Source organism: Centruroides vittatus, unplaced genomic scaffold (genome assembly GCF_030686945.1).
Source record: "Centruroides vittatus isolate TY-2023 unplaced genomic scaffold, ASM3068694v2 contig_250, whole genome shotgun sequence".
NCBI lineage: Eukaryota > Metazoa > Arthropoda > Arachnida > Scorpiones > Buthidae > Centruroides > Centruroides vittatus.
The window spans coordinates 591,353-605,044 of NW_027121584.1; the positions used below are offsets into that span (position 1 = coordinate 591,353).

General features: G+C 32.6%; 1 protein-coding gene across 3 annotated transcripts in view; it reads left to right on the forward strand.

Annotated features, from left to right (window-relative positions):
* The window catches only part of cyc (basic helix-loop-helix ARNT-like protein cyc), a 58,982-nt gene that overhangs the window by 29,613 nt on the left and 15,677 nt on the right, over positions 1–13,692 (forward strand). For all 3 annotated transcript variants that reach the window (XM_067265844.1, XM_067265845.1, XM_067265846.1), the window contains one exon: positions 11,853–12,096. In XM_067265844.1, the coding sequence (XP_067121945.1) occupies positions 11,853–12,096 (244 nt within the window). The remainder of the gene's footprint in view (positions 1–11,852; positions 12,097–13,692) is intronic.

Here is a 13,692-nt window from a genome sequence, read left to right on the forward strand (position 1 = left end):
TTTCAAATTGAATTAAATTGGACCTCTCTCTGACAATAAGACAAAGAGGATCCTGAGATCAAAAATCATCTCCAATTAGGATCAAATTTGATGTTGAGTAAATATTGATGTTGAATTTCCTTGCTTCCCAAGAGGCTTCAATTTACTCTTAAAAACAGGTAATAGACCAATCAAGCTTGTGGGAGAGAAAGCTTTAGAACAATTGGAATTTGAGATCAAGGGATTCAATATATAAAAACCCATGCCCCAATCTTTATTCCTCTACTGTACACAATTTAAAGAATGTTTAAAATGCATTAGATTGGGCACTTGGTGTGATAAACCCTTACATAAGATAACCTCCGTAGTTATATAAATCAACTACTATCTAAATATATAAAATTACTTGTCCTGACTGACTGATCACTGATTCATTATCGCCTAGAGCAAACTGCTGAACCTAAAGAGGTGAAATTTGGTACACAGTTAGGGTACGTCATGAAAACACACACTAAGAAGGGATTTTTCGAAATTCCCCCGTGGGGGGAGAGGGAGAGCATTAAGGCTTAACCTGAAGAACAGCTTCTACTCTACTATTTTAGATGTGATTTTTTGTTTCTGGTGGTAATAACTTAATTTCCAAATGTACAGTATTTACGTATTAAGACTTTCCAAATGTTCGAACTGTTTTAAATTCGAATTTGTTACTACATATTTGTTCGATTATAGAATGATTGCAAACATTCTAGAAAAGTGATCAAATTGAAAATGTTCAATTGCATTAGAAGGTTCTCAGTAATAAAGGGTATGTGTAACACAAGTAATTTTACCGTATTTTATGGACTATAAGACGCACCTTAATTTTTAAGCAATTTTTTAAAAAAAATACCGTATTTTACAGACTATAAGATGCTACGGACTATAAAATGCTACAGACTATAAGACGCACCTGAATTTTGGATGCAATTTTTTGAAGAAAAAAGTGCATCTTATAGTCCGTAAAATACGGTATATATTTGGGGCTGAACTGAGGGCTATTTCTATTAAATTGCAAAATCCTTGTGAGCAAAAGCTAGTAATATAATATAATAGTAGGCAGGGCCGGATTATCAAATAGGCAAAGTAGACAAATGTCTAGGGCCTGTAATTCGGAGGGGCCCGGCTTCAGTGCAAAAGATTTCTCCGTTTCAAAACAAGTTAAAAATTATCTAAGAAATTCGATAGGACAGAAAAGGCTGTATTTGACAATTCCTACTAAGGTCCGCTCGACTAGCCATTACCTATAAAAAAAAGGTCAACAGCCACCCATGCGTCAGAAGTAATGTATGCTATGGGATCTCTCGCACCATCTAGAAATATTTCTAGGGCCGCCTCTCGTGGTAGTACTGATGTATGGTTATGATTTATTTTCTAAATCTAAACTTATACATCGCAACATCACATATTCGATATAGCGTTCAAGTTGCTTGAGTGCGAAGATATTACAATTCAATAGTGTCTTATAAAAGAGTTAAAAAGGGTGACACTACGGTGTGACTTGGGGTGACACCACGATATCCGCACCGGGTGTCACCCATGCTAGCTACGCTAATGTCACATTATATAAGATTTGTTTAGAAGCAACTTATTTAAATGGGGGCCCCAATTTAAATTTTGTCTACGGCCCGCTAGAGGCTTAATCCAGCACTGATAGTAGGGTTAGAAGTACAAAATAATCTAATAAACTTAATGTTTGTTGTTATTTTTTGTCTGGGCAACACTGGGCTTACCTGTTAGTTAATTTATAAGCCTGGAAGTTCTGTACACTTTTATAAGATTACCAATGTTTTGACTGTGTGGATAAAGGGAATGAGCATTTATTGTTTTATAGTTTCATGGTGATTAGCAATTTACTATATTTAAAACAAGTTTTTGTGTGGCTTGTTGATATGTCATGCGATTCAAGTGCTGTAGTGTTTTAAATTACTTGTACTGTTGATTCTGTTGCATAAAAATTTTAGAAGTGAACTCATTCCTGCAAATTTTTTTGATAATGTGTAACAATAAAGATAAGTTTATTATGAAGAAACATAAAATTCAGAACAGTGAATATGAATTGTCAACTTCCACTGTCAGTTTCAATTCGAACATTGGTCTATTGTTCAGAAGATGAGAGAGAAAATCATATTTCTTTTTTAAAGAAAATATTTGGATAATTATTTATTGTATGGATTTTTGTGGAACAATAATTAGGATAATCCTCACCCTGTGTGCAGGGGCATCCATACATTGGAACACTTGGGGCACATGCCCCTCTTTTTGTCTGAGTTGCCCTTTTCCTAATCATCAAATTCCATTATTAACAAACAACAGAAAATTCATGACTTCTAGCCTATTGTGCAAATGTAAAAGAAACTAATGAATGATATTTATCTGTTGTCTCATGCAACTTCCTTGTATGTTGATCAAAACTTGGCCTTGAAAACAAGGATTGTTTTTTGTTTATAAGGCCAAGTTAGCCCCAGTTACAACCACTGCCATCTTATGGAAGTGCTGATTTGACATTAAATTGTAGTTTGAAGCTCCTTACATAATGTATGGCATTCTTTTTTATAGCTAGTACTCCTTTTCTATAGTCTATGGGTACTGTTGCCTGTGTATATAGTTTATGGGAGAACATTTAGCAATCAGGTCATGGTACCCACCAAATTGAAACAGCATCTTACTACCAAGCATTTTAGTAAAGCAGAGAAAAGTTTATTTGATTTTTCATGTCTATTAGAGGGTGCATAAGAATACAGCTGTTAAATGGTTAAGAGTTATAATAGCTGAAGTTTCTTTTAAAATTGAAACCTCATGGCAGTGGAGAAGAAATCATTTTCCAGCATGAAAAACTATAGCTGAAACAATGGGCATATTCAAAATCTCAGCATCAATCCAGTGAGATGCTGCTGAAGCGAAGCAACTGCTAGTTTTTTTTAGAGAACACAAGGGCTGACTGCCAGGAATTTTGGGAGAGAAACACAATAAAAATGGCGAATGATGTGGACTTCATGCTACATTAAATTTATTTTTGGACTTATTAATTTTTCGTTAAGCTGTTCTCATTAAATGTTTCAAAAAGAGAAATAGGGATAAAGATTTTTTAAATTTCCATACAAGTTTTAAATAATTAAATCAATCCTAAGATTACAGTTTAACAACTGAAACAAAATTATGTGATCTATTAGTGTACTAATTGAATTTTAGTTTATTCAGTGCTTATTCATCAACAAATAAATTAAATTCAAAATTGTCAATGCAAAATAGAGCTCTTATGAGCCTCGTGGCTGCCATCTTGTTTGCTGACATATCGAGCATCGAAAAAGAAGCTTACAGTTTGCTGGAAGCATGCTGTCAGCAACCAGAAGTTGTCTGAAATTTTGAACAGAGGTGCTGAGAGGTACTGGCTGTACACTGAGATTTTGAATATGCCCAATAGTTAGCCAAGAAGCTAGAAATCAATGCCCTTCTATTGAATATGTCCAAAAACATTATTATCTGTAGGGGGCGCTTGCGACGTTTGTCAGTGTTGGTGAGTTTTTGAGTGAGCTGTCATTACTTAACTTTAACGCTTTGGATATGGCTTTTTCTACAAATTGTGTATTTCTTTACTTTAGTTTTACTAAAGTTTTTGATATATATTTATTATTATGTGCTTTATTACTAATTGGAGGCATCGAGTCTAACCTTGGCCCGATGTCTCGCACTCCTCCTTCCTCCCCTCCTTCAAAGTCGTCCATATCATCTGTTGGCAAACGACAAAGATCTCCTAGCGAACCAACTCTAAAATCTCAACGACTGGAATCTTTCTTTCCTCCTCTGGCTTCGTCTAATGTACCTCAAAATTTGTTTTCTTTCTTAGAGGAGAAATTTGATACCATTTTGATTAAACTCGAAGATTTATCTACTAAATTCGAATGGCTGGCAAATTTGCATAAAGACTTTGAACAGCGTCTCCTCAATATGGAGAAGAAGGTAGAAGAAATTTCTAACGTAAATGTTTCATCTACTACTCCGACCTCCTATTTTTTATATCTCTTAGATTCATCGTCTAACGAACGTCAGAGAAATAATATTGTTATTGCCGGATTAGAGGGAAATTCGACTGAAGTTCTGTCCTTGGTTTCCGACATTCTGTCATCTGTTAAAAGACCCAATGGCGACTCTATTGTGGTGAAAGATCTTAAATTAGTTTCAAAGAATAATTTGGTGGTGGCTGAACTCGATGTTGCCTCCGATAAAAAACTCATTTACCGAAATGTACATAACATCCGAAAGAGGGAAAAGTGTTCTAGAGTAAAGTTTTTTGATGATTTACATTGGAGATCGAGAATTAGGAGAAGAAATCTTGTCCCTTTTTATCGAGAGGCTAAGGAGACAGGCAAATCTGCGTTCATGAGAGCTGATTGTTTAACAATTGATGGAGATAACTTTACGTTTGACTTAATGAATAATAAGCTGATGAAGATTGAACCTTTTTTATTACCAGGAAAGTCGCTGGATCGTCGAACGGACGAAAATTAAAAACTTTACCTGTTATTCCTTACTCAGAAGTTTTATTTACGTTAAAGGTGTTGTCTTGGAATAGCCAAGGTTTATTGTATACTAACTTTACTGATAAGAGTTTTGTTGATTTCATCTTATCATATCATATTATTGGCATAACTGAATCCTGGATGACATCTTCTTTGAAAACCCTTCTTTCATCATTAGATTCTCAGTTCTATTTTACTGAATTTCTAGCTCATAAATCTGAGGGACCTGGAAGACCATCTGGCGGATTGTTATTAGTAATTTCTCGGAAACTTGGTAAGTTAGAAATTTGTCATTCCTCCGATAATTTTATTATCGCCAAACTTACATTCGATAAACTTTTGTTTAATGATCGTCCTAGACTTCTAATCGTCCTGGTTTATATTTCTATCAATAAACATGATTCACTGATTGAGTATCTTGATAGATTGATTCTTGATTTTAAAGATGATGATGACATTTTGATCCTTGGTGATTCTAATGCTAGAATTGCTTCCGAAATAGATACATTATATACAGGCTCTAATCTAAATTTTTATAACCTTAGAGAGTCTAAAGATAGGATCTTTAACTGTAGGGGAAGACGTTTTTTGAACTTGGTCAAATCTTATGGTTTGATTCTTTTAAATGGTCGTTTTGTTACTGATTTCCCTGTGAACTTTACGTTTATTTCCTCTTTGGGCGCATCAGTTATTGATTTGATAGTTACAAATTCTGAATTAGTTGATAACATAGTGGACTTTAAGGTTTTGAATAAATTTGATTCCGACCATCTCCCAGTTTCTATTGCCTTTAGGTTTAATTCTCTTCCTCTCAGTAAAGAATCGCCTACTGAAACTTGTCGTTATGTGTGGAGACCTTCGTGTTTGGATAAGTATTTGTGTAATGTTACCAAGCGATACGTAGATCTTAAAAGTGAATTCTTTTTGGATTCTTTTTCTTTTTATTCGTCCTTTGTTGACGTCATCCTTGAATCTGTAATCCAAAGTAATATGTATGTCAAGTATGATTGTTTAAGAAAATTTGCAAAGTCTTGGTTTGATGCTGATTGTTTACGATCGAAAAGAGAGAAGAATCGTGCTCTACGATCATTTCGGCGATCAAGATCTAAGCAACAATTTATTATTTACTCTAACTTGGAAAAAACTTTCAAATCCCTCTGTAAGGCCAAAAAGAAACTATTTTGGAATAAGATTAATTTTCAATTATCGCATATTAAAAACTCTGCTGAATTTTGGAAGATTGTTAATAAATTTAGAACTAACAAATTCGTGTATAATAACATTTCTATCTGTGATTGGTCGGAATATTTGCAAACTTATTTCTCTGGACCATCTTTGGCTGTACTGTCTAGTAGTACTAATGACAATATGGACCCATTACTTGATGACAAATTTTCTTTTCACGAATTACAATCTGTAGTTCACTCTCTAAAAAATAATAAAGCCCCTGGCTTAGATGCTATTAAGGATGATTAAATTTCTTCCGATTAATGCTTTGAATGATTTGTTATCTCTATTTAATAATTTTAAAACTAATTATTCTTTTCCAACTACTTAGAAAAATATCTGCTTAAAAATGATATATAAGAAGGGTGATCGTCTCGATCCTTTGAATTACCGTCCAATATCGCTAATTAGTGTAATTAGGAAAATTTTCTCTACGATATTGGCTAATCGTTTGTGACTCTGGCTCGAGCAATCTCATATTATAACTATTAGTCAAGGTGCTTTTGTAGCAAGTAGAGGTGTTGATTATAATCTATTTATATTTCTTGGAATTTTACAATTAATTTTGATGAAGAAACGCAAAAAATTTTATGTTGGATTTATCGACTTGTCAAAGGCGTTTGATACAATAGATCATGATATTTTATGGTCGAAGCTTTCTCGGATAGGTATATCATCATCTTTTATTAACCTCATAAGACAATTGTTTTCTGACACTGTTTTCCAAATTGAAGTTAATCGTTGTCTTTCGGAAGTGGTAACTGCTAATAAAGGTCTTCCACAAGGTGAACCACTTAGTCCTATTTTGTTTAATTTATTCGTTAACGATCTCCCGGACTTTTTTTGCAGTCATAATACTATGGGTATATCTATATCACCAGAGGTAGAATTGAACTGTCTTTTGTTTGCCGATGATATTGTAATATTTTCGTATTCATCTATTGGCCTTCAGAAGAAACTTGACCGTCTACAAGATTATTGTAAGTCTAATAAACTACTTATTAATGAGACAAAATCTAAAGTAATGGTTTTTCGGAGAGGGGGTAGACTAGGGAAGGCTGATAAATTTTATTTATCTAATTCTGAGTTGGAGATTGTCTCGTCCTATAAATATCTGGGTGTTTATTTTACTCCACAGGGTTTATTTTCATTTCACCTAGAAAAATTGTTTTTGAAATATAAACTTCAGCTTTCCAATTTAATAAAGCTTATGGTTAGAATGAAACAGTCTTCCATTAAGTCATACTTCCGATTGTTTGACTCCTTGATACGCTCAAGTTTAGGATTTATGTTCCCTATTTGGGGATCATCTCTTATCGATAAACTAGAGAAGACTCAACTGAGGTTTATTAGATTGACGTTTCATATTAATCGTTCGGTGCCTGGACCTGTTTTAAGATTTGAATTGGGCCGTCCGCCGATGGCTATACGTTTAACAATGGCCATTTTCAGATATTGGATGAAAATTTTAGAGTTACCAGATTATGATCCTAGAAAGTTGGTTTATAACAAATTGAATTTAATAGGTAGAAACTCTTCGGTTGTAACTTGGCCTTCTTCAGTTCAACGTTTATTATTTGATCTAGGTTATTCTGCTGATTATTATACTCAAATTTTTGATAAAAGACTATTTCTAGCTGAAATATTTCAGTCATTAAAAGATAAATATTGGGCCCAAGATATTCATTATATTGAGCAAAAGCGTAGTCTTTTTGAAACTTCTTTAGCATCCCCATGGACACCTCAATATTATCTATTATCAAATCTAAATTATAATATTAAATCTCTAATAATACAATTACGACTTAATGATTATACTATTGTATTAAATGGGCGTAGAATGAACATATCGGCTCATTCTAATTGTCCACTATGCAATAGAATCTGTGAAAGCATCAAGAATCACTTATTTGTATCTTGTGAACTTACCGAGCATTTAAAGGACACTGTTTTGACAACCGATTTTGATATGTTTTGTATATACGATGATAATCTAAGTTCCAATATGTTATTTAAAGTTTATAAATTTTTCTGTTATTCACTAAATATGTTAACATAATACTAATTAAGTTATATCATTTATATTTTTTGTAATTATATATAACAATGTCTGTAATTATTAATGTCATTATGACTCTGTAATCCCCTTTGCAAAGGCGAAAGCCATGGCAAATAAATGTTGATTGATTGATTGATTATTATCTGTAATTAAAATATTTTGCTGACAAAAGGTTGTGGCTTTGTTAAAACCCGTTTTGTCTAGTTAAAACTAGTTTTACTAACAGTAAATTCTAGTTATAACAAAGACATCCAGCATAAACTAGTTTCAACTAGTTAAAACGCATTCTAACTAAAAACTGGTTTTGACTGCAACATATAAAGTGATTCGGGGTAAGATGGTAAGCAAGGGAAGATGCCTACTTTTTGATATTTTCAAACGGTGACGTCAGATATTGTCATGTGTTTGTATGATGAATCGTTGGGCCAATATTGAGTGCGGAAAGCTGTAGTTGGCTACCGTTACCTCATTTTCTACATCTGAGAAGAATAAAAGCAAGATAAGAACAAAGTTTTTGTTTGAAATGTTTCTAGAATCATTTTAAAACTAAAAGTTAAAATAGAATTTATTAAAAATTGCAAAAAACAATTATTGTGTGATGTATTTAAGGTTCTAAAGTTTCCATTGTGTGAGCTACTGTCAATCCCGATCGGACACGCTAGAACATGTGACTCCACTAGGCATCTTACCCCAACAAATGGGAAAGGTGCCACATTTTTCTTGGAGTAACATGCCTATTTTTTGTTAATTGAATTCCAATATGCCTATTTTTAATAAATTTTTGTTTTCTCATTTTATTGCAGGATATGCATAGAAATTATATAAGGACTTCTCAAAAAGGTTTTAGGACTGAAAAGAGCTTTCAGCTAGCTATAGAGCATGTTAGAACGGGCGGAAACATAACAATACTTATACTGCGCTGTTATACTTACTATTAAGTATTTTGTACTACATATGCAATAAATTAAATTTGGTTAAGATATTCGAAAATTAATTTTATGGAATTATATTTGTTATCTTACCCTAAAGGCATTTGGCATCTCACCCGGATACTTGGGATGAGATGCCTAAAATGCCAGACAGTAAAAAAGTCGTCATTGCAAACACAATATACAATTATTTTTCATATACCTCAAAGTTTTATTTGAAAAACATGCTCAAGAATATGATATTCTTGTTAGAGGCCTCCAAAACTCAAATTATTGTTATAATTTCCTTCATAAGCAAAATTTTAGGCATCTTCCCCCGATTCACTATACATAACTTTATTTATTTCCCCCACACATATTTATGTAGCTAAAATTAGTTTTAACTAATGTTAAAAGTTAAAACTAGTTTTATCTAAAATCAAAACATGTACAGTAGTAAATTAATTAGACAAAACCCATTTTGTCTAGTTAAAACTAGAATTTACTGCTAGTCAAAAATGAATTCGAGTTAAAACTAGTTTTAACTAGACAAAACGGGCTTTAACAAAGACATCCAGTATAAACTAGTTTCAACTAGTTAAAACACGTTCTAACTAAAAATGGGTTTTGACTGTAACATATATATATATATATATATACTAGCTGTTACCTGTGGGTTTGCTTGTGCAGATTTTGCAAGCAAACCCTATTTACATTCAATATTTCAACAACCATAGCAATTATTATTTAACACCTACTGCTGAGAAAAGTGAGAATTGCTGAGAATCAAATAAACTGTTTTTAATTTGATAAATTTTCTGGAATGTTTACAATCGTTCTATAATCGAACCAATATGAAAAAAGAAATTTGAATTTAAAACAGTTTGAACATTTGGTTAAAAAATCAAAATATATAAAAAATATTTATAACAATGTCTGAAATGTTATCAATTTAATACCCCCTAAGTACTCAATGAAGGCAACATAATTAAAAACAAAAAAATCACTTCTAAAATAGTATAATAAAAGCCGTTCTTCAGGTTAAGACTTAATGCTCTCCCTCTCCCCCCTGCAGGAGGAATTTCGAAAAATCCCTTCTTAGTGTGCGTTTTCATGATGTGTACCGAATTTCACCTCTAGGTTCTGGAACTTTCTAGAAAAGACTGGAACATTCTCATTGAAGCGTCACACATTTTCGAAGTCAACCACTTTCAACCCCCATATCTCCCACACTCTTATAGCTATCGAGACGTAACCACCATAGTGCATGATGGGAGACTTGGGGCTACTACCACACACAAACACTATTCATGTGCGATGTGTAGTTTTGGCTGCAGAGTGAAATATAGGCACAAACACGTCCATTTATATATATATATATATATATACACAGTGGTGATATTCAGTCGCACAGGTTCGGCCGAACCCGTTGTTAAAATTTTCAGTTTTTCCGAACCTTGTTAAACACACGTAACATTTCTCAGTGGTTTTGTTTTTTTTTTTTAAATATATTAAAAAAAAACTCGTATTATACTCTGTAATACTACTAAACTAGAGCCTTATACCCCGTTCGCACCGAGCATTTCAATCTAGATTGTGAGCAAGGTCGGGAACTATGTCTTGGTGCAATCTCTCTTGACTGTTTCAATCTCGATCGAAACGAGGTTTAATCGCAATTGATTCAAGAGAGTTCTTGAAACTAGATTCAGTCATAAGAGAGATCCCACAGTCTCACGCATGCGAGATAATACAAGATGGCTGTGGAACACGTGTCGGGCTATGGACAGTGAAATAAAAAGGATATTGTATTTCGAGAGATGATGACGTCTGTCTATTATCAGCAGTGCCATTTGGGGTGAAAAATTTCTCTGCCTAAGAAAAAAAAAAGAAAAAAGAAAAGGTCGACAGCACTAATGTACTATTGTTACCTGGTCTTCGCCCAGGGCTCATTATGTTCCAAATACGCCACTGATTATTAGATATATCACAAGAAAAGGTATTGTATTTATTTCTAGACAAAACTTCCATTTCGTTTGTCGGTGATTGCCAGGGAAAAATTTTCTGCTAGCGAACCCTTTGTTAGCTATTTTGAATATCACCACTGTATATACACACACTCAACTTCCTAATTGTGCGAGCAAGCCTTCTCAGCTATGATAGCAATAAAATCCAAAGCAAGAAATAGACTGTTAAGTCTTGAGGATATGTATTGTCATCCATTGTCAACCATTACATTTGATATCAAACTTTCCTACTCTAAGCATTAATTGCAAGTCTGATATTAAAAATAAAATAAATTTTTTCTGATGTCACATTGTGGTTGTCTAATATGCTAGTTTATTGATTTCCAAAACTATTCTATAACTGTGTTTATGTATTTTAATCCTTCTTTTTTATTATTTATATTTCTATGATAAATTCCACTCTGAATTAAAAATACAAAATGTGAAATACAATGATTAGAAAAATTCTAACAAGAATGACCCAAGTTTCTAATCTTCACAATGGTGACATGAGCCTAAAATGGTGGGGATCCCTGTTCTAAATATTACTTTAAATATTACAAGAGAATAATATATTAGCATTTTCCTAATCAATCTCCACATCATATAAGAGATAAAAATAAATATAAAAATATAAAAAATACGGAAGATACAAAAATGTCTTCACTTCTGCCCTGTCCAACCACTAGGAACTAAAAACTACTTTAAATCAAAAATAAATATATTTAATAGCATAATTTTTAATTTATTCTCTGAAAACCTGAGATTGTTGCCTTATAATTAAGACAAAAAATTTTTTGCACTAAGAATTAATATCAATTTAGAATGTGCTATTTAATAGATAATTTTTGATTATGAAAACCTGAATGGTTATTTATTAAATATCTTATGTTTTATTAATCATATTTCTTGATCATAAAACAAATAAAATATATGCTGAGTTGACAGAATGAATCAAAGATTGGAATCCAAAGTTTTTAGAAACAAACATATGAAATTTCAAAATATTTAATCATAATAAATGAAATAAGAAATTGAATTTTTATTAAAAAATATAAATTAAATATCATTTTAATTTTTCTGACTTAATGTTTTTGCATGATATAAAATTTTTAATTAGATCGTAAATATTGTGTAATTCACTGCACTGGATATTTGAAATCATGGACACCTATTAAGCTTAGCCTAGAAGAAGATGGAGAAGGAGATAATGAAAGTTGTAATCTTAGTTGCTTAGTTGCTGTTGGGCGTGCACAACAAGGATTAATTCATCTTAGTCCAAGTAGACCCGGTTTAGAAGTATGCCCTACAGAATTTATTTCAAGGCATGCTGCTGATGGAAAATTCTTATTTGTTGATCAGAGGTATATGACATTTTTCATTCTTAAACTTTTAATTTCCATTTAGTGATAACTAAGGATTGGATTTGTATGCATTTGCATGCTTTTTTCCTTAAATGCTATGATGTTGAAACCTCAACATAATAAATTGTGATTTAATGCAAAGTAGATTAAATTAAGGTAGTCCTGTAATTTTTAATTAGATCATAAATATGGTGTAATTCACTGCACTGGATATTTGAAATCGTGGAAGCGTATAAACATGTTAGAAACATATATTTTATATGCATTTATGATTTTTACTGCATATTTTGCAGATTTGAACATTTTCAAGAATAAATAAGTGCATTATCAACTTTGTAGGTTGTTTTCATGATTGCACATGCTAATTTTTTCAAATGATGGATACGCATTTTTGCAATTTCAGTTTACATGAGAATTATCACTCTGAGCATGCAAAATTCAAATGTTTTAAATTTGAACTGTCGACGCATTCTTTTAAAGTCCCACAAACGAACAATTTTGCATAGCTGCAGAAATCTCATTTTCCAAATTCTCAAAACCTTTGAATTAATTGGGTTAAAACTATTGTAAATGTTATATTTATTAATTTAATAATGTTAAATTTAAATCTTTCAAAAATCTGTGTAAATATGATGTTTAAATAATATAATTAAATATAAAGATGATCATTTCTTGTGAATAAAGTACTCAAATTTCTGCATATGAAACATAAACATAATTCCATTATATTTAGTTCAGTTCAATCAACAATATGCATAAAACAGTAAAAACAAAGCTGAATTGCTAAAAAACTACACACAGATGTTTGAATCCTAGACTCTTAAAACAGTTGGAAAAATTCTTTATTCATCTGCATCTGCATAAAATTTTTCAGGGGGCAAAGCTTCAAAGCTTGGAGACAAATAATTACACCAATAAATTTTTATTTAATTATTTAATTTTTTCAAAACTATATTATAGAATACAGTATTGCATAAAAGTGTAGGATATAAGATTACGTTGTGGTTGTTCGTTGAGAAGGGCTTGTAAACCCGTGAATGCACGTTACAAGTATGAACACAGAAACTGATACACAATTAAAAGTCTTTTTATTTCCCTTCCGGAACACGGTTCTTTCCTTTTCTAATTTACAAATGATCCCAACTGGAATTACTTCACTGAGGAAGGGGTCGCCACGTACAAAGAATCACACCTGCGCTCGTAACACAAACTTTTTACACCCGACTTAAAACTAAACTTATATCTACCTTAAAACTAAAAAGGAAAGGGGAAACAGATAGATTTAGGAAAGAACAAAAGTAGATAGAATTAGATGGAAGGTACCCGGGTCTACGATGATCGGTGTTTTCGCTGGAGTGTATTTTCGCAATGGCAGTCGTTTTTCTCTCTTTTTTCTTGTTCGGCTGTCTGCCCTCGATGTCTTTTGATTCCCTCGGTTTTGTGTCTATTTTCCCTTGGCCTCGACGGTCCTGTAGCCTTCTTTCGACTTTTCCCGTTCCTGGTCGATTGCTGGCTCACACTTCCGTCCTTTTTGAGGTCCAGTAGAAAAGTGTCCCTTGTTCACCACTTAGCCTTCAGGGCGTCCTCGCCTTCTTT